At 39.5% G+C, this 26,784-nt stretch overlaps 1 protein-coding gene, 3 long non-coding RNA genes and 1 pseudogene across 4 annotated transcripts; 2 read left to right on the top strand and 3 right to left on the bottom strand.

Moving 5' to 3' along the window:
* Positions 1-660: 660 nt before the first annotated feature.
* Positions 661-2,279, bottom strand: LOC5504321 (annotated as a pseudogene).
* Positions 2,280-10,193: 7,914 nt separating this feature from the next.
* On the bottom strand, positions 10,194-15,246 carry LOC116619675. The gene is made up of 2 exons (XR_007307129.1): positions 15,101-15,246; positions 10,194-14,891 (listed from the first exon to the last, which is right to left on the bottom strand). It is a non-coding gene; the product is annotated as an uncharacterized LOC116619675 (long non-coding RNA).
* Positions 14,870-18,768, top strand: LOC116615567. The gene is made up of 2 exons (XR_007307127.1): positions 14,870-17,227; positions 18,171-18,768. It is a non-coding gene; the product is annotated as an uncharacterized LOC116615567 (long non-coding RNA).
* LOC125561107 lies at positions 18,299-21,907 on the bottom strand. Its single transcript, XR_007307126.1, has 3 exons — positions 21,776-21,907; positions 21,299-21,389; positions 18,299-21,186 (listed from the first exon to the last, which is right to left on the bottom strand). It is a non-coding gene; the product is annotated as an uncharacterized LOC125561107 (long non-coding RNA).
* Positions 21,908-21,995: 88 nt separating this feature from the next.
* On the top strand, positions 21,996-24,164 carry LOC116611989 (ATP-dependent DNA helicase Q-like 2). Its single transcript, XM_032372594.2, has 2 exons — positions 21,996-22,492; positions 22,683-24,164. The coding sequence occupies exons 1-2, from the start codon at positions 22,275-22,277 to the stop codon at positions 23,215-23,217; spliced, it is 753 nt and encodes a 250-aa protein (XP_032228485.2). The 5' UTR covers positions 21,996-22,274; the 3' UTR covers positions 23,218-24,164.
* The last annotated feature ends 2,620 nt before the right edge of the window (positions 24,165-26,784 follow it).

Below are 26,784 nucleotides of genomic sequence, written 5' to 3'. Positions count from 1 at the left end.
CAAAGGTTTACTCCCAGATTTTTCTTCGAGGTTAACTCCTGAAGCCTTTCCCAGACCGGGTATAGCCGCAAGGCAGCGGAGGTTTGGAATCAGGGTTTTCCTTCCCCTAGGTGGATTGCCAACCAAGGCTAACGAGCTCCACCTACCCAGAAAGGGAATATACCGTCCCTTACTCGGTCCCTAGTGTAACTTTTTGTCAAGGACAGGTGCACCACGTGAAGGTAGTTACACAGGATTTAAGTGGCCAGAGCCGTGGGGAATAGCCGCCCTAAGCACCCTCAAGTGAAGCTCCATAGCCACGCACATTAACTCAACTTTAAACAACTAAGTCTGGCAGCCAGCCCGTTATACCTTGCACTAGTGTCTATACAATGTTTTATTGTGAATTCTTAACAAGAAGTTGGTCCATAACAATAATCCGATTGATGACACTTTTTTGCTCTTGAGCATTTCTATTTATACCGAGGTTTTGAAATTAGCTAAAAACTACAGGGTACCCGCATAGTGATTTTAGAACATATGCAATAAAAGTACTTTAAGCTGGCAATTTTGACGGCAAATGGTCAATATATTTTAGTTGTTCGCACAGAGAACTAAAATAACTCAATACTCGGTCAAGGCCACTATATACACACCACATATTTTCGAAAATATGCAACTTGTTTGTTTGACCGCAAATGACCGAAATCTTTTAGTTGATCACACAAGAGTTTAAAAATTGCAAAACTCGGCCCAGAACACTTGTGTAAAGCACCATAGGGTACCCATGTTAAGAACACCATTGCCTGACTTTTTCATAGTTACATGTGAAAGCAAAGGCAAAGGAAAAAAACAGTTTGAAACATGAACAAATAATTGAAAACGTTTTCCGGCTTATCTTAATAGTGCTGTTACACGATTAAAATGTGGTATCTACAAAACCACAGAAGCATATATATTATGACATCATGGCCATTGACTCGAATGCTGGTAGCTGGAATCGTCAGCTCAAGTATTAGTCAGTCTATTGCTTCCACTCGTGTGTTTTCTCCATTAGTCAACTCGCTGAAGCATTCGTTGCTGGCGTTGCATTTGCAGAACAGCGTACATGGCAACCTGGCACGGCTGCAGCTGCATCTTTGGGTTTTGCATCTCTTGTCGCCCTCATAATTACACTTGATCAAAGGCAAGATTTCATCTGGCGCAAGTGGTACTCCAGTTGGAACTGTAGTAGGGATAAGAGATCTAGAGGGTACGTGTCTATTGTATCCATATTCAACTGGGTCGATGCTGGGAGGATCCAGTGATGCAGCTTTCCAGATGATGGTCTGTAATTGGGCCCTCTTTACATTTTCTGTAAACGCTTCAGTTGATGGAGGGAGCGATTGGATCTTCGGGACCGAGGTTGCACTGTTGCCGAACTTGGAGGCCCAGATCTTATATCTGATCTCTGACATTTTTGTTTCCCCTGTGATCTTGCAGCTGTAACATGAGCCAGTGAACTTAATGGCCTGCTCAACGACATCAGTCAGTGGCGCATCTTGACAACCCAGTAGTGTAAGCGAATCTGGAGCTGCGACCAGATCGTTCCTTTGTCGATTCCAAGGTATGTGGGCACAGTGTCACAACCGGAAAGAGCATGGGCTCCGAGTAAACCAAGTATGATATCATGGTGCGCTTGCACGGTTGCCTTGATGTCGATTTGTGGCCTTTGTTGAATCGGGGAGCTCATGAGCATGGGACAAGAAAGGTCCTCGTAATGGAAGTAATGGAAGAGTAGCAAAGCAAACACGTCTGTATCATCAGCAACAACCATTTTTCCTCGGTGCTCCTTTGCACACATGATGGCTTGTTGAACTATGAAGTTGTCAGCCTCTTCATGAGAAGTAGATATATCGTCTCTGGAAATAACAACGCCTTGATGTATTTCTGTTGGGACATCGTCTCCAGTGATCACTAGCTTGTGTGTTGCTGTGTGGGCGTGAAATAAGACATCCCTGATAACACTTCGGCAAATGATCGACATAAGCTGCTGCTTGTTAGCAGATACAGTAAGAACAGCTTTTTGTGAGGGTAGGGGCGTTGTCTCCGAGTGCTGGTAAACTCTTCTTGCGTTGCATTCTCTTGCATATCTAGTTGAGCTCTTTGTGCTATATTCTCGGTATCGATCGAAGACCAGGTAGACATTACTATCTTGAAGCTTTCATGCTAAATATTTCATGAAATTGTCAACAAAGTCCTTAATCACACCTTTAGTGGGCCAATGTATTACCCAGAGGACAGCCGAGCCATCCACAATGATTCTTTTGCTAGTTGTTTTTTCAGCTCTGATTTTGCTGGGCAGATCCGCATTGCTCCAGAATCGTGGAACATTGCTGTTGGCACAGGAGCAAGTTCATGACTTAGGACTTTCTTTATGTCGACATCTCTATTACTCGCTTGGATGCCAATGACAGGACTGTAGATAATCGTGCTATCATACGCTTTCTCTTTACCGACTTTGACTTGCTTTTGGCTGTCTGAAATGGTCTTTACCTTCTTGGTGATTGTCTTTCGAAAGCTTTCAGGCCAGCCCCTCTCGAACTCTTTCATGGACTCTGTTCCTACATTTAGTGCATCATGAACATTGACATCTCCATTTGTCTGTCATTTTCTGTCATTTTCCCACTGACAATGTTAACAATACTGGCGGGATGTGACGCGAGAGTTAACGGGTCGATACACAGGGCAAGCTTGTGTCGGATGCTTTCTCGATCTCTGTCATCTGAATTAACGCGAGCCTTGGTTTCCTTGTACGTTTTCTGGTTTTCAGCCTGGTTATGTCCTGCTCTAGCGACAGCAGATGTGCAACCCAAGGGCCCATGTCTTCAGTGTTTCAGGCTACAAATTGATTCAAATGATACCTCCTGGTCCATGTCCGTAGCGCATGAATGTTGTTTCTATGAACACGCACTGGGTGAAAATATAGATTTAAGGCTATTGGAAAGATTCCGAAAGTCAACTTAAATATCACTTTTAACTGTCTTTACGATGTCATTTAAGAATTTTAAAATATTACATTTAAGAACATTTATGTGACTTTAAGAAATCCCTAAATGCTGTTAGAAAAAACATTTAAGAACCTTCTTAAATGTAGTTAAAAGTAATTTTTAATCAATTTTAAGGAATCTTAAACTTCTCAAATATCATCTTTAAAATGTTTTTAAATGTAATAAAATGTTCTAAATTAATATATTTAAGGGCATTTCGGGCAAGTTAAACGTACTTAAAGGTCAATTTTCGAGTTCTTTACAAAGAGCTAATGGCCTTAAATATTCAATTGAATTGAATTTAAGGACAATCAATGTCTTTGAAAATCCAACTTAAAGAGCTTCGATTGAGGGCTACTAAATTTCTTATAAATTTTAGGGTTAATGTCCTGTAGTTTCTGTGTGGTGAGACTGTGTGAGACTCTGTTTACTAGTAAAGGACCTATTACAAATCATAGAAAGTCAAAAATACAAAACTCTGCCTTCCATTAATTTTATTGAAATAAACACTTTTTTATAGAATTACACACAATCAATGCTCTGGTTTCTCTACAGCAACTATAACATATTTTCAATATTTTTGTTATTTGTGGGTACTCTATATATGTTTTTGGAAGTTTATAAAAAAAAATAACGAAAAATTTGCTTGCATTGGCTGTTAGAGCTAACAGCATTCAAAATATAAATAAATATATAAGCAACTGTAACATATTTTTTTGATTTTCAATAATGAAAACTTCTGCATTTTGCCTAGATTAAAGAGAACAATATCCAAAATACACTAAAAATATATGTTTAGATCAATCTGCTAAAAGCAACTTTTTTCCTTTTTCAGAATTATAAGAACTATATATTTATATAAAATGTTGTAAAAAAATATTGTTCATTGATCAGTTATTGCTCATGACCTTCGTGAGGTTCTGGGCGTTTCTTCGGTGTTGAAAGGTACTGTTGAGGGTTGAGGGTGTCAGGGGAGGTAGGGGTGTTTTTTCCCTCACGACTGCCCAAATGATGGGCAGGAGGGACGAGGGCGGGCTGAAAATTCTACGCTCCTTATTCTTCGTAGACGCTTCTGCAGGGCCCGTTTAGTTAGCCCTGCCACATGTTTTCTATCCAGCTCTCGCTTTCTTCTTCTTAGTTCTTTCCTTTCCCAAGCCAGGGGTTTCACTGCCAAAAACACCCGCCTCTCTCGATTCTCAATTTCTTCCTCGCCACTTTTTTCTGATGACATGTAGTCTATGGTCATGACTTTCTCCCACTTCTCTTTTTGCTCTGGCTCCCACTCCATTTTCTCAATTGCTGCTTGGCGACAGTACAGTTTCTGAATTTAAAAAAAAGATAAAACCATTATGATTTTTCACAGTTAACCTATATTTGATAAAGTGAACTCCTGCACATATAAACAACAACAAAAAAACTGTTATTACAAAAAAAGTCCTTGTGCCTGGTGTATACCGTATTTACCCGCATATAAGACTCTCCCAGAATTTTGAGCTCAAAATAGTTAAAAAAGTCAATATTCAAATTCCAAACTCTCCTTCGACACCTATTTCCGTTTTCCTCAGCAAAGGCAATTATTCTTAGCTTCTCGATCATGGTGTACCATTGACTTTTTGTTGACATGAAGTGATTATTAGTTTGTGCAACACAAGATGCCATGCGCAATTTAAATAGGATCGAGATCCCAGTGTGTTTAGTCATACACACAAACGATCAATTGACCAATTATAGACTATCTTTTGTTTCCCTTATTATGCAAATTAAAAAAAGTGGCATTCTGTGTATAAAAAGCACCCTAATTTTGAAGGTTATTTTGGAGTATAAAAAAGTGCTGCTTATACGCAGGTAAATACGGTATATATATGGAGGAGCAAGTATGACCACAACAGCTTTCTTATATAAGGCGGAAGTGATTAGCTAAAAACATAAACATGTTCAAGCCCATCTAAATTTAAAGCACCCTGTAACATGAAGCTAATGTCTACATTTCTGAATATTACTTACATTAGCTCTGCGCTGGTGATGTTTACATATTCTTCTATGTGATTCTAGCGTCCCTTCAGTCTTTCTCTTCTCAGTCTCTTTTTTCGTCCAGAAGTGTGTATTTATTGCCACTAAAACCAAAAATAATAATAATAATAATTTAGTAGGGGTCATGTAAACAATAGTGCACCTGCCAGGTACTCAATCAAGTGCACCTGCCAGGTACTCAATCAAGTTAAACAGACAGAACCCTATGCCATGGGATGACATGAATAACCTGCCACACCCAGGCAATAACGGTCACTGCAGTAGAGTAGGCCGAAGTTCTACAAGACGGAAGCAGTGGGCGTAGCCGTACTTGCCAAAACGAAGCCTTTTGGTTGGTACCAATCTCTCTATTCCAGTAATTTTTTTTTAAATCAGTGTATAAGCAGTTCTATAGACCTACAGAATGCATTTATCAAGCACTTTAAGTAAGAAATCACTTTGTCTTTGGAACATGCAAAGAGGTTTATTTCTACCCAAAAGCACCGTGCGCAACAGTCGAGTAGGCCGAAGTCCTATGAGACGGAACCAGTGGGCGTAGCCGTACTTGCCAAAACGAAGCGTTTTGGTTGGTACCAGTTGGCGTGGCATGTAGAAGAATGTCTTTTTGTATTTTATGTCTCCAAAATAGTTGCTCTATTCCAGTAAGTTTTTTTAAATCAGTGTATCCTAGTTTTATAGCTTTAAAGAATGCATTTATCTAGCACTTAAGCAAGAAATCACTTGCCTTTGGAACATGCAAAGAGGTTTATTTCTACCTAAAAGCACTGTGCGTAGCAGTCGAGTAGGCTGGAGACCTACGAGACGAAACCAGTGGGCGTAGCCGTACTAGCCAAACCAAAGCCTTATGGTTGGTACCAACCAGCAAAATAATTCTAAACAATGTACTTAATGGAAATCTGCCACTTTATAAATCCAATTACTGGTGTAGTCTAAAAATATTTCTCCAACAGGCTTCACTCCCTAAATTAAAGGTTATACCATTCTGGTGGTCAATTTCCAGCATAGCATATACTCTACAAATCCTTGACCACAATTAATATTAAAGAACTCTCCTTTCGAAACTTCTTCTCGAAGTGCTTAAAGAGAAGTTGCCACACTAGACATTGAAATTGGGGCAGCAACCGTGATAAAAGCCTGTATAATTTGAACCAAAACTATTAGAAAAAAAACATTAGAAAAAGGAATCGCCACCTGTTCATGTGTCGAGTAATTCTTGAAAACCTAGAAAGCCAGAAGAAGAGCTGTTCACAGACTTCAGTGTTCACATTCTAAAAAAAAAGGTTTACAGTTATGTCAACAACATCTCCTCTTTACTCCCACAATAAAGCACAACTTTTTTTACTTCATTTGGGGAGTGAATATTTCACTTGCACAAATCAAGATGTCGCATTGATTGGCTCCCTTTCGAGCAGCGTATGTAAATGAGCATATACTTGCGACTTGCCTTCGGAACCAAAAAACTCCACGTCAACTACAATAGAGCATGGCCTCTGAAACACCAGGATTTCTAGAAATCATTTTAAACGTTAGGTCAATATCTATACTAAAAGCTATTTTTCATTGCTTTTCTAATAACTGGTTTCTTCTCCTGTTATTCAAGACAATTAATTGTAATGCCCAAGCAATATGTGCAGTTTTATGGACACAGTATGCCTAAACTTTTTATGCCAATACTAAGGCCACAACATCAAGCCATTCTAACCATCTTATTCGTGTTTTATGTCAGGTCTATTTGTGACCCCATTCAATTCATTTCAACGTTGTTGAATATGTACCATATGCATTTCAAAGAAGGGTTTAGTGGTGTATCAACCACAAAAAGCCTCGAGAATGTAGCTTTAAATACCATTTTAAGTGGGTTTTTTTACAAAGAACTCTGGGGTGTGGTTGCTAGTGAAAATCATCCTAAATTTTCTTTATTTTTCCCTAATATTTTACATTTTCTTCACCCTTTAGGGGCATTGACTGTTTTTCTAAAATATTGTATTTGAGACAAATACACAACAAATTTTAAAGCTGTGCTAAAAACAGTTAACAATATTACATAAAAATACCTGCAGTTCGAGTGTTCTTTGCTTTATGCTTGCCCTTCTCCGTGCCACAAATAACATTTTAGACACCATTATCTGTGACATTATTTGGCTCTGCAACAAACCCTGAGTTTTTTGGGTGGTAAAGTTTTACCAGATATTAACAACTTCAAATCATGCATAGCACATACTCCAACTTTACACTGTTACAGAACATAATCTCAATTCTCAGGTTTTGCTCTCTTTCAAACCAATTTGGAGCACCCCTAAATCCATCAAATTTGTTTGGCGTGTTGGCAAATTTCTTTAAAATAGGTTCCTACCCAAAATGTCAGGTTTCTATCCTCAAACGGCAAAAAAAAAAAACTGGGCTGGGTCACCAACAACTGATGTAAAGTTTTTTTAAATTGTTTTTTACAAATTTTAACCAGTACATCAAAAAAAAAAATAATAATTGCTTCAATTTTAACCAAAAGCACACATATATTATTTTGTTATCAGGCCTTTTTTCGGACAAGTGTTGGACCATTTACATTTTGAGGTGTAATTGCGAGCGCGAAGCGCGAGCATACTAATTTTGAACCTGTGTGGTCTGTGGCACTTGTATTAGGACAGCGTTTTTGGTACGGCATGGAACTTGAGCCTGGACGGTCAACGGCACCTGATTTAGGACAGCGTTTTTCCCAACCGGGTGTAGGAACCACAAATTTTTGTGAATCTGAGGCAATATCTGACCCACCCCTAGACAAGGTAGAAATATCACCACGACAACACGAGGCATGCGTTTTTAATTCGCCTCTGTCATTCGCCAGTGGTCTTGCTTCAGCGGATTTATGAAGGTAAGATGTCGTCGTTTATTAGAATAGTGATAGTTTATCACAGCTTTCATTCTAAGTTTCTAACCGGTCAAATGAGTGGTGTTTTAGCAACTGCAGGTCGATTTCCTTGGAAAAATTCGGTGCAGCGTGCGAGACGAACGGCAACTGGGATTAACCAGCGGAACTCGAACTTGATTACGCAAACGCTGCGAGAGAAAATATATAATCCCGTGAGGATTATGGAGCCCCATTGTGGGATTGCTAAGCCCGTGCACGGGATTTTAAACGCCCTTCGGGGGAATGAGACCGCTTGGCTGGGCTTTGTGCCTATAAACAAACCACGTGCTTCTCAAATTGCTAAACGACTACCCATTGACCCAAAAACTGGATTGAACGCTGTGATCACCCATTATAGTAGGTCTTGCGTTGAAAGTTGTTTCGGCGATATATTGAGTGATCAATCGTGTGGCGAACTAAGTATTTTTGTTACAGTTAGAAAACTAGATGCTTCAAAAATCAAGTCTCGGTTAAGACACAACAGAGATCGTGCCCCATCCAGAATTCCACAACGTAAAATACTGCGACTTTTAAGAAAACGAAAGCTCAGAAAAAAGCTGAAACTTTTTTTAAAAATCACGCCTGTATGCAGTAGCCAAAAACTACAAGCACACTTATGTTTCATTTGACAAAAGAGAGAATAGTTTTTTACCAGATATTATTATTGCATGACAAAAAGACTGAGCTGTTTCTCTAGACAGATTTGACACAAGAAATCAATTTTTATAGACTGTGAAGTCAGTGGGTCCTTAGATGTAAATAATAAAATTGAAGATGTCCTACTTAATTGTAGCTTGAGAGGAGGCATGGAATGTAATAGAAGTGAAACTGACATTATGCCATGGAATATTTTAGTTAACAAACTCCCATTGTTTGGCTTATTGCCTCTTGATTGTGGTGGCCAGGGTTCCTGTTTTTTCAAAAGTTGTGCTCACCAGCTCTATGGTAATCATGAATTCCATAATGATGTTCGTTTGGCTGGGATAGATCACTTGCATAGATGTCCCGAGCTTTATATTGAAAGCTTCCCTGGTAACTCATGGGAGGCCTATATCGAGGAAATGTCAATACAAGACACTTGGTGTGATAATATTATTATACAGGCTATGGCAAATGCATTTAACTGTGTGATTCACATCACTGATTCCACAGAAAGCTCCCTAGCAACTTTGATAAACCCTTTTGTCAATTATCACCTTCAGAATAGGACAATTTTCCTTGGATACATAAATGATTTGCATTATGTCTCTACAGTTCCTTTGTAAAACAACTCCCAGTATAATCAATTAAAGCGACAGACATTATCGCCCTGTTTCTTACAGGTCTTCGCATGTCTATGCATTCGTGAATTTACTAGCTCACTCATATCATCAGATGATTGATCATTTAGACAGGTAATGTACTTATCTACAAATTCCACTATATCTTTATTAGATGATTTCCCAAACCGAGGAGCATTCTTTACCCATAGAAGACAACGAATGTGAGGACTGCCTCTTTGCTGAAACTCAACTCTGTAGAAAAAAGTCCACTATTTCACCAATATGCATTGCATCACTTTTCAGGACATCTCTGAAAAACAACCGGACCATGTGTTCAAAATTTATTGCACAAGTCACAGGATCCTTCTGTATAAGATCTGATTTTTGTTGCCAAGTCAAGTTTTGTATGTGTTCATCACTAAGCTCTTTTTTATTTACAAGTCTAAAGAGTATCTTGAGAAGATGGAACCATCTTGTTTCTGCAGCAGAAAATGAACAGAACCAGGTGGGGTTGCCTAATTGACGTATCATTGAGAACAAATCTTTCTTGCACTTCTCAAAATAAGGTGGTGACCCACTTAAATTCCTCAGGACTCTGAACCCTTCATCAAGATGTATTAATTTGTTCACATAATCATCAGATTTCAAGTCACCTGTAGTGTACTTTTTACCCTTAGTTTGTTTTACATTTCCTGAGGGACAAGCTTGCACTATCTTGTATTTGCTTAATCTGAAGTTTCTTAAGTTTGTAAAACATATTTGGTACTGATTGAGCAACTCGCCTATCCTGACTTCTCAGTTCCCATTTGCACACTGTACTGTAATGAACAGGGACATCCCTCTCGCTGTTGTCAGGTCTAGTGTTACCACAGTGGATGGAGGGAAACGCTAAGAACTCAGAGTCCTTGTCCTGCAATAATGTATCTGTGACACCTGATGGCCGTTCCTCTACTTCACACCATCCATCATTATTTTTATCATTATCTATTTTCTCATTAGTGTTTACTTGAGATTTACTCTTCTGTTCAGATTCACTAGGGAAATGGTTTTCAGACATAACATCAGCCCTTGGGAGTTCATCATTGCCATTACTAGCATTAGCATCAATCATAAACTCTTTCCATTCAGTGTGACCATCGTCTGTTTCTGAAGAGACAGTAGGTTCAGTAATAAAGTTATTTGGCCAGTCATCCTGCATTTCTATATGCTCCTTTTGGAACAATTTGCTGGTCTTAACAAGATGCCGAGCTGCTTTCGCAGGCCTAACATTCGGAAACTGGTGATGATGTTTGTAGTTCAGTCTTCTCTTTAATTTGATAGGAATCGTTTGTGACTCATTGATAGGCCGGGGCAGTACACTTACTGTTGAATTGACATCAGCTGGAACATTGACAACATTTCCATGTATAGAAAGCTGACCACCCTTAGGCAGCTCACGTATTTCCATGAATGGGATACATGGATAAATTAAACGCTCTTCTAGAGGAGTTACATTGAAACATTCTGGCTTAATGGGAAAACACATTTTGTTTGCTTTTGAGAACATGTTGGTAACTTGCCTTCTCTTAGGTTTGAGTCACAAGTGAAACAGATCCATTCAGTATTTTGAACACTTTTTGTACCAGTAACACATTTGTCTATCAAGGTTTGCGGACAAGTGGAACTGTATTTACTAACAGCACACTTTAAGACATGATCTATACCACAACTGATCACAACAAGTACAAACATATTCTGGACCCAGCCTTATATTATCATGAAATGATTGAATCACTTTTAGCATAGAACAAAAGTGGGACTTAAATCAACATCTATAGCAGAATCATTAGGAGTTGAAGAAAGAAAAGATCTCCTTTTCTGTTGAGCAATTTTGTTTATGTTTCTTGGTTTTTCCCTTAATGCCGTTGAAATCCCTGTCGACTTAATTCTCTTACATGCTTAGGGTTTTTCTCTTTGTGCCTTTGATATCCCTGTCGACTTAATTCTCTTACGTGCTCAGGGTTTTTCTCTTTGCGCCTTTGATATCCCTGTTGATATAATTCTCTTACATGCTCAGGGTCTTTTTCTTTTCTATTCTGATAAGCCTCTCTGGCTCTCTTCAAAATATAGTCAGGGTTGGTGGAGGCCTTGCGCTTATGATAGTATTGCCTTTCATATTTTTTAAGTTTTTCAGTATTCTCAAACCTTGTCTTTTGATGTAATATTCTTTTAACTTTCAGTTTGTCTTTTTTTTTCTCATGTACTCTCTCATATAGGCCCTTTTTTGCTCCTTTTTTGATAAAGATGCATTTTCTGCAGGTTTGTTAGTGCTATATTTTACCCGAGATTATTGTACGGCTGTATCTCTTAAATCATCTGTGTGCATCTCACGACTCTTACGTTTAATGCATCTGATACTGCTTGTACAGCAAGATGATCACACCATGTACCTTGTTGGGACATATTATTTAGATAACTTGCCCATGATTGCTCTGTGACATACTCTATGAATCTGCCTGGGTTAGCCCTCATGTAATTAACAGCTGCAGCACGCACATTCAAGTGATAGCTGACATTATTATAGAGTTGAAATGAAATTGATCTAAAAAAGCATGCTCCATCTGAGACAACATCTACAGCTCTTAAACCTTGTTGTGCTAACCGGGCCTGGAATACTGACATGGGCGAGTCAATTATCATCATACCTCTGGGAGCATATGGGGAGAGAGTTCCTGGATTTTGTTCCACATCATTTGATAGCAGCAACTCTGTATGAGAAGCACAATATGTCTCACTTTGCTTGCTAGACGAGGCTAGTGCTTTATGATAAAATAATGTAGGAGAGGTTTTGTGATTTGCGGTTCTTGTTCTCATGACAAAAATACAATATTTCTCAGTGTAGTACAATATTTCTCAGGGAGAAGCATTTCCGTGTCTGCATTGGGGTCTAGCCATAGACATCTTTATTGCAATATAAATTCGAAACGTGGGGAACAACATTCTTTTTAAAATGGAAGATTTAGGTATATTTTGCTTCAAGTAATACAGCAAACACTTTTTCATTACTTTTCCCTTTTACTAATCCTTATCAGGATTTTATTGAAGGGTACTCTGGATGGTTCTCTCTCACGTAAATTGCGATGGCCTGTACGGGAAACCTTCGTTCGAGACCTAGGGTAGCGTTAAAGCCTCGAAGTACTCAACAGTGGTTGACTTTTTATTACTTCGCGTTGGATATCCTCATAGTTCTCCAGGTCATTGTTCACTGTGGTGTCTGTTGTGTTGACGGTCTCGTTCGATACAGTAGCACATTTTGATAGCATTGTATAGCAGTTGTATAGCATTGATTGCGATTTGATAGCGATACGATTGACGCTCGATGGCGTAGATTGGTCTCACTTTCCTGAAGGAATTTATTCATTCCTCGTGAGATTAAGGGATCTACGACAGGGTAAAATTCTGTCTCCTCGTCTTGCGACACACATGCCAATTCGATTTCGGCAAATCGCAGTGTTTGCCCCGACGATTCAAAGGCCTTGGATCACATTCGATCCTTAGGTCACGAATGTGCAGAATGTTGGTATCTGAGGTCCTTGAAAGGACAACCATGGCTTTCGTTTGACGAATGCGGGATAACTTTCCAAGACAGAATGCAGAATAACTTTCCAAGACACGCTTTTCAAGATGGCGGCTTTATCTGTTCATTCGTTTTACATACGTGACGTCATCGACAGTCTCCTAAAACGTTTGTTTTGATTCGCCAACAGTTGTCATATTAGAAGAGTCATGATTGGCTGTGGGTTACACTTGATTCGACGATTAATAAGCTATTAGTGATTAGCCAGTGACACAACCCCGCTAACGCAAAAAGTCATGCATAGCTTCGCTATCCACGACTTAAAAACGAGATATGCAAGCGTGAGTAATTTCATCCGTCCAGTACCGATGCATTGCAGACTAATATTTTCCGATATATGTCAAGCTAAGCCTCGCTAACAGGAAAAGAGACCAGTTTTCCTCGTGGAACGTGTCAAACAAGGAGTAGTGAGCAGCTTGTTGACGGGATGGACATTGTCGTCAGCTTTATCCCTACTGCTTGAACTGGGAAGCCATTGCCACTCGACAGTTAGGCTTCCATCCTTTGCGGCCCCTATGTTTTCCGCCGTTGGAGAAGCTATTCTGCTACCATCGGGAGCAAACATGCCAGGAAATCTGATGTCTCCATGGGCAACCATGGGCAACCATGTTAGGAAAGTCTATGATGCTCACGGTGGTTGGCTGCGCGCGAAGGCTTCGCAGAATGTCCACATGATCTCGCTTCACCCTCTTGGCGAAGTAGCTATTTGATGCCATAGCATCAACGACAAGTCATCCCTAGCCACCCACCTGCATATAAAAGGTGCCAGTGAATGTTTGAAAGATAATTGCTTAACGTTTACGTTCCTTCCTAAAAAAAACAGCAAGAATATTGCGGTTTTACTGATTGGTGATACCGAATGGCAATGAATGGTGTCTTAATGCATGTAAAAGCAAAGTATCTACTAAGGCCGATGTCATTGGAAGACAATAGTAAAAATACAGGAAATAATTTAAAAAAAGCCCGCTCGTTTTTCTAGAAAATTGGAAGGAAAAGAATGTTTGTTCTTTAACTTGGCCTAAATTGTAGTTTTTGATTATGTCATAACCTGATCCACCGTGAATTTTCGAGAAGACTTTAATAAAGACTTCAGGTGCACCCATTGCTGTCTTCAGTAATCTGAGGGTGTCGTAGCGTGAACCCTTGACTCCAACCTTCCGCGCTAGCTCCTTTATCACGGAAGTCTAAAAAAGTGATATTTACGATTTAAATTGATATCATTTACTTTATGCTACCGAATATCAATTGTTCGTAAACGCCTGTACCATAAACCAACATAGTCGTACAAAGTTTTTTTTACATTGCAAACATTGCAATGATATTATTTATAACTGGAAATGACTGAATAGTCCATGTTTTAACCTTACTTTCCAGTAATGGCGACATTTCATCGAAAAATTTAGACAAATCTTGTCGCATATCAGGCGTACACCTACAACTGCAGTGCACCACACATAAGTACGCTTATCCAAAGAGCTTTCAGCGTCGACACAGGAAGGGACGAAAACGACGTCCACCCTAAGCATCTTTGTAACAATTGTTACAGCAAAGCAAAAAAATATCAACCAGTCAGGCCTATCAATGTGCAACACAGGTCGTGGAGTAGAATGCCCACAGCGATGGCGATGATTGTGAAGCATGTATCTTACTTAAGAAACGAGGAGGAAAAAAACGAAAAAGATCTCTAGGCCGTGGAAGACCTAAGAAACAAAGCATCCCATCCCCTGTCAGTATCCCCCCAGCGGCTGTATCAGCCAAAGTGGTGGGGGTAATGCCCCCACCACTTTTTCCGAAGAAGTGGTCTGCCCCATTTGCAAAGAGATTTTGCAAGCAGCGGTTATAGGTAGCTGTGAGCACTTGTACTGTGCATCATGCATAAGTCAATGGCTAGGTAGCACGGGCGACGGTGGGCCTTGTCCGGTGTGTAATCACCCGACATTGGTAGCCGAGTTGGGAAAGCCTCCCAAACTTCTTGTTAGCATCATTGCTAAGCTGAGAGTTTCTTGTGTCCGGTGCAAGAGAGATAAACACCTACAGGAACTGCGCGAACACGAGTCACACTGCGAGACCTACAACAGGGAGAGACAAGAGCCAGTGCTGTTAAACTTGTTGCAAAAAGATCTGGACCACTCTCTTTCTAAAGGTGAGGAGACATTAGTGACGACACTAATGAAAAGAAAAATTGCAACCTCCGGTAATGGAGAGATTTCACTCCGTCAGGTGGTACAGTAAGTATAATAGTTTGAGTTTAAAGTGTTAATCAATTCTGAGAGGACACCTCATCTGTGGTTTCTACCCCTTGGAAGTCATATCAATCAATCCTATTTTGAAAACTGTTGCTTGTCGTTTCAAAGTGGCTGTTTACATGATACCGGATCGAGTTTCGTTCCGGGTTGACTTTCAGTTTCGTTCCATGTTTACATGGCGGAATGCCTGACGGCGAGCCTGCATTGCTTCAGGACAGCACTCGCCTCAGAAAAATAGTGAAAAATGGCGGAAGCTAGAGCGATTGCACGACTCAATTTGCTGGCGGCATATATGGGAATGATAAATGAGCCGATACTTTTACTCTTTACCGCTTTGAGACGCCGAATTAATTTACAAAGAAATCTCCTGCTCTTTTGTGCAACTATTAGGAGTTCCTTCTCGACTAGATTTGGTAAAACACGGAAAAAACGAGCAACGCCTAGGCGATTCTGGATAAAACTAGGGCGAACAGATCCGTGGTGAACCAATTTTTATGAGGCTAGTGGATGAACTTCGTCCGTATATAACTCCATCTCCTAGATCTCCAAGACCTGGGATTTCCGCAGAAAAAAGGTACTTAAGTTTAAGCTTAAGAATTCCAGAAAAAGTCCATACCCCCTACGGAGGGAATTTTACAAAGGTACCCCCACCCCAGGGGGTCATGGGTGACTACCCCCCACCCCCTGATTTTTCAGCCATGGAAAAAACTACACCCACTCCCCTCTGGAAATATTGTAGCTGCTGAAAATTAAGGAAATTTATTAGAAAATATGAATAAAATGATTTCCACTTCATTTTCTAATGTTTTCTATTAAATATTTTCGATGAAACAACATTAGTTTTCCATTATCTTGGACCAGGGAAATGAAAGTCATAGATTTGCGTCCACCGCCCGCATGCCCCAAAAGCTACCGCCAAAACATTCATTATTTTACAAAAAAAGTCATTATTTCCAATAAATATAGAAACATTGAAGTATTGACAAGTTTTAATCGTAAAAGTATACCGTACAACAAACGAGAGTGGATTCTTTCCGAGGTTTACTTAAACTGTTAGGTCTTTCAAGTCCGATATGGCCATGTTGTGTGCTTGAATGCAGTGGATACTACCAAGTCTACCAAGTGGCATGACGACGTTCAACTGGAACTGTATGAAATGACTGAAATACACTTCAAAAAAAAAATAATGGATAATAATACATTAAAAATAGCCTCGTGTTTTGAAATTTGTTCGGACGCAAATCTATGACTTTCATTCCCTTGGCCTAGGCAAGATCTAAGCAAACAGGAAAACTCGTGTTAAAAGAGAAATTATTTTGGTCACATTAGGGAGATGTAGCTAGACTTCACAAAAAGAAATAAGAAATTATGGGGGACTGATATCTCATGTGTATTTAAATTGAAAATTTGAGGGAGATTTCTGTTGCTGTTTCCAACTTAACAGGAATGGTAAATGTTCTTGATAAAAAATGTCAAAGCCAAATACAAAATGACAAATTAAACAATCAACCCCCTGGAATCGTTCAGTGCATCAAAGCCCCCCTCCTACTGGAATTTCCTGAGACTTTGGACCCCCCACCCCCCTGAATTTCCAATTCCCTCTGTGGGGGCTATGGATTTTTTTCTGGAATTGTACATTTTGTCAAAAGGGGGGAGGGGGCAGCGGTGGACACAATCCTCCCCCCTCCATATGAGTTTTTCCATATGAGTTTGAATGATTTCCCACATGTATGTTTATATGTCAAATGTCCCAAAGTGGGTGGCTAGGTTCCCACCTGTCTACACCAGGGTTCCTTTCAGTCTACGGACTGAGTGTGAATTAATAAGTTTTCACACCCGGGCCATGCATTTAATGAGGTCTGGGCCACGAAGCGTAGCGAGCAACGGGTTTACAACGGTTTCAGGGAATTTTTTTACTGAAATGATTATAAATCGTTTGGATAACGATATGATATTTTACATCGTGTTTAACTTATATCCTGGTCAAGAATCATGTGAAGAAAACTTTCTCGAGAAATTCTCGCTTTCTCGAGAAATTCACGCGTTTAGTTAACAGAACAGTGCATTCGAGAATGGCGCCGAAAACGGAACCATGGACACGTCAAGTAGTAATGGCGAATGAGCCTCTTCTCTGGCTACAGTCACTGATTTCCAGATAGGTAAGGTAAAGTTTATTTTAGAAGTGTTATGCCTCATTGGTAAGATATGCGATTGCTTCCACTGTTTGTAGATTGTGAGTTGTAAGGCCTTTTTAAAGACAGAAACCGTATTTGGTGTCGAGTTATGATTCGAAATTCTTGTTGACATTGCATTAAACCTCGCCTTTATATATCTAGGTGATTACCTTGCCTAGTCTTGTGAAAACTTATCGGTTTGACATGTTTGTGTTTAAATCAAGGAATTTGAGAATGTTAAAGTAAGGAAGGCGCGTCTATCTACTTATGTTTTAGTAGCAGCAACAACGAATTGCCACCATTACGTCTTTGTTATCAAACACTTTTTTTCACTCCCTAAGTTTTCTCTATTTCTGATTCATATTTATAAAATAACCTGATTTGGAGAACGTATTTGAGTTAGCGCCTACATTATCGGCGTATTTTTGTTAAAATAGGGCTTAGAGCCTCAAGTCTAATTCTGATGTGCAGGTTATAGTGTATGCATAGTGCATAAAACCTATAGGAGTTTATTACAAAAGTAATTGTGAATTACTCACGACAGTCTTTCGAAATCCGCTCTATGAGACAATAAATGTACTAATTTGCGGTCTTTCTATACCGTAAGTAACGATTTTCAAGTACAATATATAATTTATTGTACATTATGAAAATGTTGACCTGTTTTGTTTCCCCAACTAGCACTCGTGTAAAAGAATTACTTTGCTTGGTTACACAAGTAATATACTTACATATGATTGAAGCAATAAAAATGAAAAGAAATATATCCTTTCATGTAAACTATTTCAGGTGAATACCTTATTCGTCAAACTCAAAATCTAGGTAAAATCACGATAACACCCTTGGCAAATGAAGCATTCTCCTGTGATACCCTGTGTTACGCCCAAATAACTCTTGTATTGATTAAAGTTGTCTATCTCCTTAACAGGGGGTATGCCTCGTTGGGCCCTGGTGTTTGGCAAGAGTACGGTCCTCTCCACCTGTTGCCTCCAACACACAGCATGTCGTGCAGATGTGGCTGTGTTTAGTAGGACGGCCTCTGGAATTTTTTTTTTGCCTTATCTAGTCCGCTGAGCGCGGAACCCGCTTTCCTTTTCCTCAAGGTAGCGCCAGAACTACCGGCAGGCAAAATTGAAAGCCACGTCACTCAAAACCAGTGCAATATCCAGGCCCGTACCCAGGATTTTTCTTAGGGGGGATGCGAAATCCGAAACCCGGGGGGGAAGGGAGAAAGTTTTCTGATAAAAGTCTGACCACCCCCGAAAGAACAAAAAGGGTTTTTTATGCCTTTGGAGTGTCCACGGGACTTTAATTGTCGGTTTTAGCTACGAATAAAGTCTGACTTTTGGATAAATGACATAACAGATTGGATCTAGCTTATGCTTTATAGTTTTGTCTACGAATAGCACGTCTATTGAGAACCGAAAGTTCGGCAACAACTTTCGGCTGTTGTTGCCCCTGGGTGTGGGCCTGATATCAGCCTTGTTTAGTGACATTATGAGAATAAAATTTGCATATTAAATTATGAAAAGAGTCGGTTTACTTAAACAAGAAATTCTACCCTAAGAACCGGTTTAACAGTCTTATCGTAAGCCAAAGTAATATTTAAGTTTTTCGCGATCTCATCTTTTTTACGGAAGAGGGTATTAGAAACGGAAAGAAATCGCGTTACCATTTAGTTTCTGACGTGACTAAGCATGCATGGAATGTTACAAGCTGGTGGTTTTCCCTATTCAGCCGCTAAACACGAGTGAGAACACTTAGAATAATTTCCCGCGAAAGCATTGATTATGACATGTATCGCTAGTTGTTCTTGAGTTACTTATCTATTTATATACGAAGTATATACGAAGTATATAAATAGATAAGTAACTCAAGAACAACTAGCGATACATGATCTCTTATTTGCTGGCTTACATAGTGCACAAAAAATATTTTTATACGCGAGCACAAACTTACTCAACCATAGGACATGTTTAGCACTTTCGAACATTACTTTATTCTGCCGAGCCCTCCTGACATACTAACGTTAGGCACATATTTTTGAAGTATTACTTTACAAACCCCTCATACAAACTTCTTAATAATATTCTACCGTTTCCTGGATATTCGAGCTTAAAGTCGTAAGTGAACAGGTGCTCGGAGCTACTAAATACAGCTTGTGTCAAATATTCATTTGTTGTATCTCGGTACTGCGTTCTTTTATCCCCAAAATTTCCTGACTTGTAGACTCTTTCTTGAAGCGGCAACAGTTTTTTTAGCTTTTCAAAGTGCACTGCCAAACGTCTAGGTACTCATATTTCTGAAGAGCTATTTGCCTCAAATTTCCCGCCGTTGTTATTAGGTGAAAGCGTCGACCCCGTTGCCTAGCAAAACAGCACCTCAGTAAATGCATGGCCCGGGTGTGAAAACTCATTAATTCACACTCAGTCCGTAGACTGGGTCTTTACTAAAATTTTCAATGTTTGGAAGACCTCAGGATTTCGATTGACAAAAGTCAAAAAGCAGTTTGACAGGGAATTGTTGACTAGAGTTTGCAGAATATTAAAAATTGCAGTAATTTCAAAACCTGGAAAATGATTGATTTTACAAAAGTCTTTTTCAGGCATGGAAAATCATGTATTTTTTACCAAAAAATTACCCTGCTTGCATGCAGAGGCCTCTTCATCAAAGTTATGGATTGTGTATATTGTACTGTAAAATAAAAAAGGACACCAAATAAATGCAATTAGTGCTTGATCTTTGAAACTGTAATTTTCACTGGAAATTCCAGAGGGGTGGGGTCAGGGGGCAAATCTCAACCCCCTTCAATAAGGGGTTATGGATCATTTCTGGAATCACACAATGTGTAGAAACAAGCAATCATTAATTCTTTTCAAACATCCTTGATAGTCATGGAAAGCCTGAAAATGTGGAAAAACCCTATGCACCCCTGTATTATTTTTCCACTTTACAGATCGTGCAACCTCATTTAAACCCCTTAGAGGATACACCGAACAAATGGTTAATAGAATTTAATATTTTTTGTTATTGCAGGTTGCAATTGCTTTGTATTTTCTGAAGGATTCTGGAGCTTTGATTATGACAGCCAACACATTTGGTGTTGCCATCCCAACTGTGTCAACTACTGTTCGGAAAGTCTGTATGGCTATTAATATTCATCTAGGTCCAAAGTACATTTACCTCCCACAAGATATTCAATCACTTGAGGAATCTATTGCTGCTTGGGAACAGAAAACAGGCTTCTTCACATGATTAACAGTAATTATTGTAATGTTGTTATATTAAAAGGAATGGTCGACTTACATGGTATAATGGTTTTATCCCAGCAACTGAGATCTGGATAAAATTTGGAGGAGACAAAGGAGGAAACTCCTTTAAGATGACCTTTGAGATGGGTAACCCAAACTCAACCAAGAACACAGTAGTATTCAGTCTGTTCGAGGGTCCAGATAACCCACATAATTCCTACAACAATGTGATTCGTCCACCAATTCTGAAGATACCTGTTTCTCAGGTAGGCTGCCAACTACAAATTATGTCACTTTCAGGGTGAAATGCAATAGTGACAGCAGCGAAATACTAATACAAATATATAATAAGGTGTACAAAATGACTATATGACAAAACGAATATATGTACATCTTCATCCATGAAGGAGAACCCTATTGAAACACAATGTTATAAAGTATAAGTGCTTCAATCCAGCTAAGATTATAAACTACTGTATGTAGAGATTGCTTTATACAGCCTTCTTTGAAAAAAGGCCCAAACTATTCCATAACAAGAGAGATTGAATGTATTGAGTTGAATTATTACCATTTTTTGCTAACTACAATTCATGTTTGAAGGTGTGTCTCCACATCAGCATGGGGATTTTCAACCGTCTGTTCCTGCTTTTTCAACAATCGTTCCATGCACCTAATCTGGAACTTGCAGCATTCCTTGTAAACAAAGAAAGAACGTAAGTATGCAAAACTGAGCACAATAAGAGCGAGAGGGAGAGAAAGAGAGGGACTACATATACTTTAGTACCTTGTACAATTAAATACTTACATATTTGCCATGATTTCCCAAAGGTTGGCAACCAGAAGTTTGAGAAACACATTGCCTTAAAGAGCAAGCTGATGCCAAGCAGATGACAGCTCTGAAATTCATACAGAAAGCATCGGACCTTGATGATGCAGCTGCATGTGCAGTATTCCAAGAAAATGGTTGTCAAACAGAGGGTCTTATTAAGCAAGCAGACATCCTACGCAAAATGGCAGATGACTTCGTAAAATGCAATTTAGATATACAAAAATACTATCTTGCTTCAGGATAATGACAAACAGCCTTGATAGAAACAATCTATAATGATGGCCAAGAATTATACATAAAGAAGATAATAATAAGGTGAGCTTTGACATAATTTTTGCAATGCAGGAGAAGGAGTCTGAGGCTTTACGAATCAAGCTTGATATAAAGGATGGCCCATCAAGTGAAGCCCTTGAGAGCACATTAAAGGAAATTGGGGCAGAGCGACAGGCATACCATGGTGGAAGTTTTAATGGCAACCACACTAGACTTTCTCAAAGTCGTTTAAAAAATTTGAGGTTTAGGAGCCATTTTTTAAGCGACTTTTCATTCCTGTTTCGCGCCATATTTACCGGTGGAAAAATCCACCGGTGACGTCAGTCCGAGTGACCAATAAGAATTTGTTAATTGCGTATGACGTCATCATCTTTCAAGTTCGACATTTCAAGTTTATCGCCATCTTGTCACACGTTATTCATCGCGTTCTTTGCCTTTACCTCTGATCAGGAAGACATTTTAAGCTTCGGCCTCCAAAAACTTGGGTATGAAAAGTTCAGGGAAGGTCAGGAAAAGGTAGTATTGTTATATTTAGACGGAAAGGATGTTGTGTTTTGTGTACCAACGGGTTCCGGAAAGTTGCATTCGTCTTTGAAGCCATCGCCAATGGAGTCGGAAATGCAGAAAAGCAAACGAAAATATTGTCCGTTTGTCTTCTGGTGGCCCCTTCTGGTGGCTCATGAAAGACCAAGTACAAGGATTGAGGAAACGAGGGATCTCTGCAGCAATGATCGGGCCCGAGACCAGTACGGTTGAGCTGGAAAACCTCCGAAAAGGCAAATACAACCTTTCGGAAGCCCGGAGGCGCTTGCTCAATTCCCACAGAAATGTCTTCAGAGACCTAAAGAACAACATCAAAGCCGTTTTTATCGACGAAAGTCACTGCATAGCGAAATGGTAAGAGTGCTTGTATAGTTTTGTAAAGTTCTGGTCGATCGATCATTGATATTTTTAATTTGAAATCGTCAAATACGCGTTCGTGAATGATAGTTCAGTTGATTGTAAAGAGTCTGGCACAACGATTTCCATTCTCAAAACTTTTTTCCATTAATACCTAATGTTAAACTATGTTAAATTATTTTTTTAGGGGCAAAGATGATAAAAAGACCGCAGCATTTCGAAAAGATTACGGTCGCCTGAGATCTCTTCTCAAGAAAGTGCCATTGGTTTGTGTCACAGCCACTGCAACTGCGAAAACAATGGAAATCATAACAAAGGATCTGTGTTTAAATGAATGTGACGTGATAGATAGTAACCCAAATAGGCCAAACACAAAATACTCGGTGATTTCTATTGACATTGATGACCTCTGCGGAGCTTTCCAATGGCTGATCAAGGAATTGCGGGAGAAGGGGCAAGAGACAAAAAAAGTAATTGTGTTCTGTAGGAAAAAAGAACACATGAAAGAACTGTTTGATCTTTTTGGAGAACAATTGGGGGACCAGGCATATCATCAGCCAACCGGGGCAGAGCCAAGGGATGATAGGAGTAGGCTTTTTGCCATGTACCACAAAAGAACCCATAAACTTGTGAAGGGAACCATTGAGACTGAATTTTGTAAGGCAGATGGTATTGTGAGAGTTGTGTTTTGTTCCATTGCATTTGGCATGGGAGTCAGTTAGAAACATTTATTTGGATATTCATTTGGGTCCCTCAACTGATATTGATTATTATGTTCAAGAGACCGGGAGAATTGGGAGAGACTCAACTCAAATGAGTTATGCGGTAATTTTAAAGTTTAATTAAAGCTTGTACAGCTACAAAGAATATCAGCAAGGAAATGAGAGACTATGAGAAAAACAACGCTCACTGCAGGAGAGAAATGCTTTTGCGCCCATTCAAGGCAACAGCTGCTAAAAACAAGAATTTGCATGCTTGCTGTGATGTCTGTGCCTTGCAGTGCAAATGCTTGTGTTTATGTTTTAGTCCAGAATGCTCTTGTGATTTCAAGTGTGACCAGGAGAAACACAAGTCGGTGGTTGAGAAGCATCTTTTAAGAAGAACAGAGCCTGGTAATGGGGCTGAAAAAATGCGAGTGAACACTGTGTCACAAGAAAAGGCTTTGGCTATTGGGAAAGAATTGATGGACTACAGATCAGAGCTGGCATCAAATGCCAAGGATATGCTTGTAACAGGAACTGATATTGCTACTGGTTACATCAAGCAATTGATTAATAGAATTGTTGCAAATCTTGCATACATTAGAGATAAGAAGTATTTACAGACAAACTTTGCATTTTATTCTGATGAACATGTCACTAGAACATGGATAATTATTCAGGGACATCTACAAAGTGATCAAGAATCCATGGATGATTCAACTAGTGACAATGAGGAGTCTGATGAATCTGAGGTAACTGATATCCAGTCTTCTGGCACCTCCTATGATTCCAGCCCCATATTTCGTAGGAAGAAAGTAACTGGAATTGTTTTTTCTGATGACGAGTTTTTGTCATCTGAAGTAGACTCAAACTAAACAAATCGATGTAGGGTAGATGCTATTACAGATCTTTCAATCTTATTAGGTCATATGGATCTTATCTATTAAACAATAAAATCGTGAACCCTAGGTACATTGTTTTGTTCTAAAACAGCCAACATTTTGGACAAAAACAGTGATTTAAAAATTGGAGGTCAGTTTCCGCCAAAACAAGTAACTTCCCATTTCTGTGCTATACACCTTGTTGACTATTGACTCATTGGAACTCAGTCTAATTGTTAAGGTTATGGGGAGCCTACAGCCAGTGGGACACAGAAAATACCAAAGTGTCAAGGAATAATCTTGATACGCGCATCGGATTTAATGGACCTTGCTTATTTTATATGTCATTGCTATTTGTTATTAGATTTGATAAAATGTTTTATTTTTTGACGGTTTTTAATCATGCACTTAACTAATCACTTCAAAATCTCTCAAAAGCCGAACACGGTTTTGTTTGTTGATATATATTTATGAAGATCTCCAATGAAATATAACATGAGCAACATTCATTGGACGAAGATTTTTCCTCAGCAATGGTGAAATTGGATTGGCTGAACTGAGCATCACCTTTTTGTGATGTTTCAAATATATTTATTCACATTATTTTTGGATGAGAAATTATTGTTAACTTGCTTTGCATCACATTTTTGACATGATGCCATAGATACTCGTGTCCCATTTTGCATGGGGTTTTCTAAGCCAATGTTATTTGTATCACAGATGTTAATAAGCCATAAGGGAGCAATGCAACCTTATAATGTAAACACTATGTCTCTTGTTCCTAAAATGGACGAGGTCACTGAGTTAATTTTTCGCTATGTCAACTTAGCGTTTATATCAGAGACATGGTTGAAAGATGTTGTATCGGACGGTGTGGTGCATATGCCAGGGTATGCTGTGGTTCGCAAGAATAGAAAACAATCGACCATGGAGGATTATGTGCCTATATCAGGGAGGAGTATTGCAGATACAAGCATTTGAGCGATTTAACCTGCTGCGAAGATCAGGAGACTCTCTGGCTTTATCTAAGGCCAAACCGGCTCCCCCGCGGGTTTTCATGTATTATCGCGGCTGTCATATACCACCCGCCAAAGGCTGATGACACGTACCTACGCGAACACTTGTTCCAATCGCTCGCCTTAGTGGAAGCACGCTACCCGAACTGTGGTCTCTTGGTAACCGGAGATTTCAATCGCTTAAACATCAATTGCTTGTTAAACCACTTCCGGCTAAAACAGATTGTGAAAGTACCGACGAGGAAGAAAGCAACCCTAGACCTAATATTGACCAACATGTATGAGTAGTACTATAGCCCCTAAAGACGGAAAGCGCAACATCAACATCAGTTACCAAGTTGCCCCGTGTCCGCCATGTTTTGCAGCAAATGTGGAATCGCTCTTGAAACTTGCTTTGATTTCTGTCCAAAATGAGGAGAAAAAGTCAAGAAGGAAGGCGAACATGAACATGATGTAGATGAAAAACAGGTAATCGAGAGTTACTTTTATGCAGGATATGAATACGATGCGATACGTTGCTTTCTTGATCAACATCATGGAATCGAAATGTCAATGTCGACATTGAAGAGGAGATTAAGAGAATATGGCCTTAAAAGAAAGGGAGCTGATCTCGATGACAACGAGGTTAAATGTATCATCCAAAAAGAGCTTGATGGTCCATGTTGCCTTTCTGGTTATCGTGCAATGTGGCATACCCTTCGCCTCATGCATGGAGTAAACATTCCAAGAAGTAAAGTGCAGTTTCTATTAAAGCAGTTAGATCCAACTGGCACAGAGGAAAGGCGGAAGCATAGATTGAAAAGGGGGACCTACAAATCAACTGGGCCAAACGAATGCTGGCATGTGAATGGGTATGACAAACTTAAGCCAATTGGCTTTCCCATCCATGGTGCTGTTGATGGTTACAGTAGACGTGTGCTGTGGCTAAAAGTGACATCAACAAATAATGATCCATCTGTGGTTGTCAGCTTTTTTCTTGATTGCGTTAGAGAACTTCAAGGCTGCCCACAGCTCTTGCGAACTGATCCAGGTACTGAAAACGGCAAAATGGCAATTGCTCAGTGTTTCCTAAGAGCAAATGATACTGATTAGTTTAGTGGAGAGAAAGCACACAGATGTGGTCCTCCAACAGGAAACCAAAGAATAGAATGTTGGTGGTCACACTTCAAAAAGTCACGTACTACATGGTGGATCATTTTTTTCAAGAATCCCACAGAAAGAGGAATATTGAAGATTGGAAACACATATCACAATGAGTGCTTGTGGTTTTGTTTTTGTTTACAATGCACTTTCACACAAAACAATTTGGCCAAATCTCCACAATCTTAACCACTTCCTCTTATGTTAAAGATGTCTTTGACCATAAACGCCTAAGTTGCCACAGGGGGAGGGACAGGGGTTTGATATATACAGCAGACTGTTGTCTGGTCAGCAGTTATAAGTAAGTTACATATCTATTTTTACTTTGAAGATACCATAGGCAAACTATGGCAATGTGTTTTTGTTCAACAAACTTTTACAGCAGGACTTGGACTTTGTGAAGCTGCATTGGAACACCCACTATATCCGTCCCTCTAGGCACGATACAGTGCCTGGCAAACCAGAGGAGCTCTTTTTCCTTCCAGAAAGATCTGGCGGAGAGGATCACTTGAGATTTGTTGATGACCAACAAATACAAGAGGCCATTGCTG

Source organism: Nematostella vectensis, chromosome 2 (genome assembly GCF_932526225.1).
Source record: "Nematostella vectensis chromosome 2, jaNemVect1.1, whole genome shotgun sequence".
In the NCBI taxonomy this organism is placed as follows: Eukaryota; Metazoa; Cnidaria; class Anthozoa; order Actiniaria; family Edwardsiidae; genus Nematostella; species Nematostella vectensis.
Note: the sequence above shows the minus strand (reverse complement) of the source record. Positions and strands in the feature narration are given on the sequence as shown.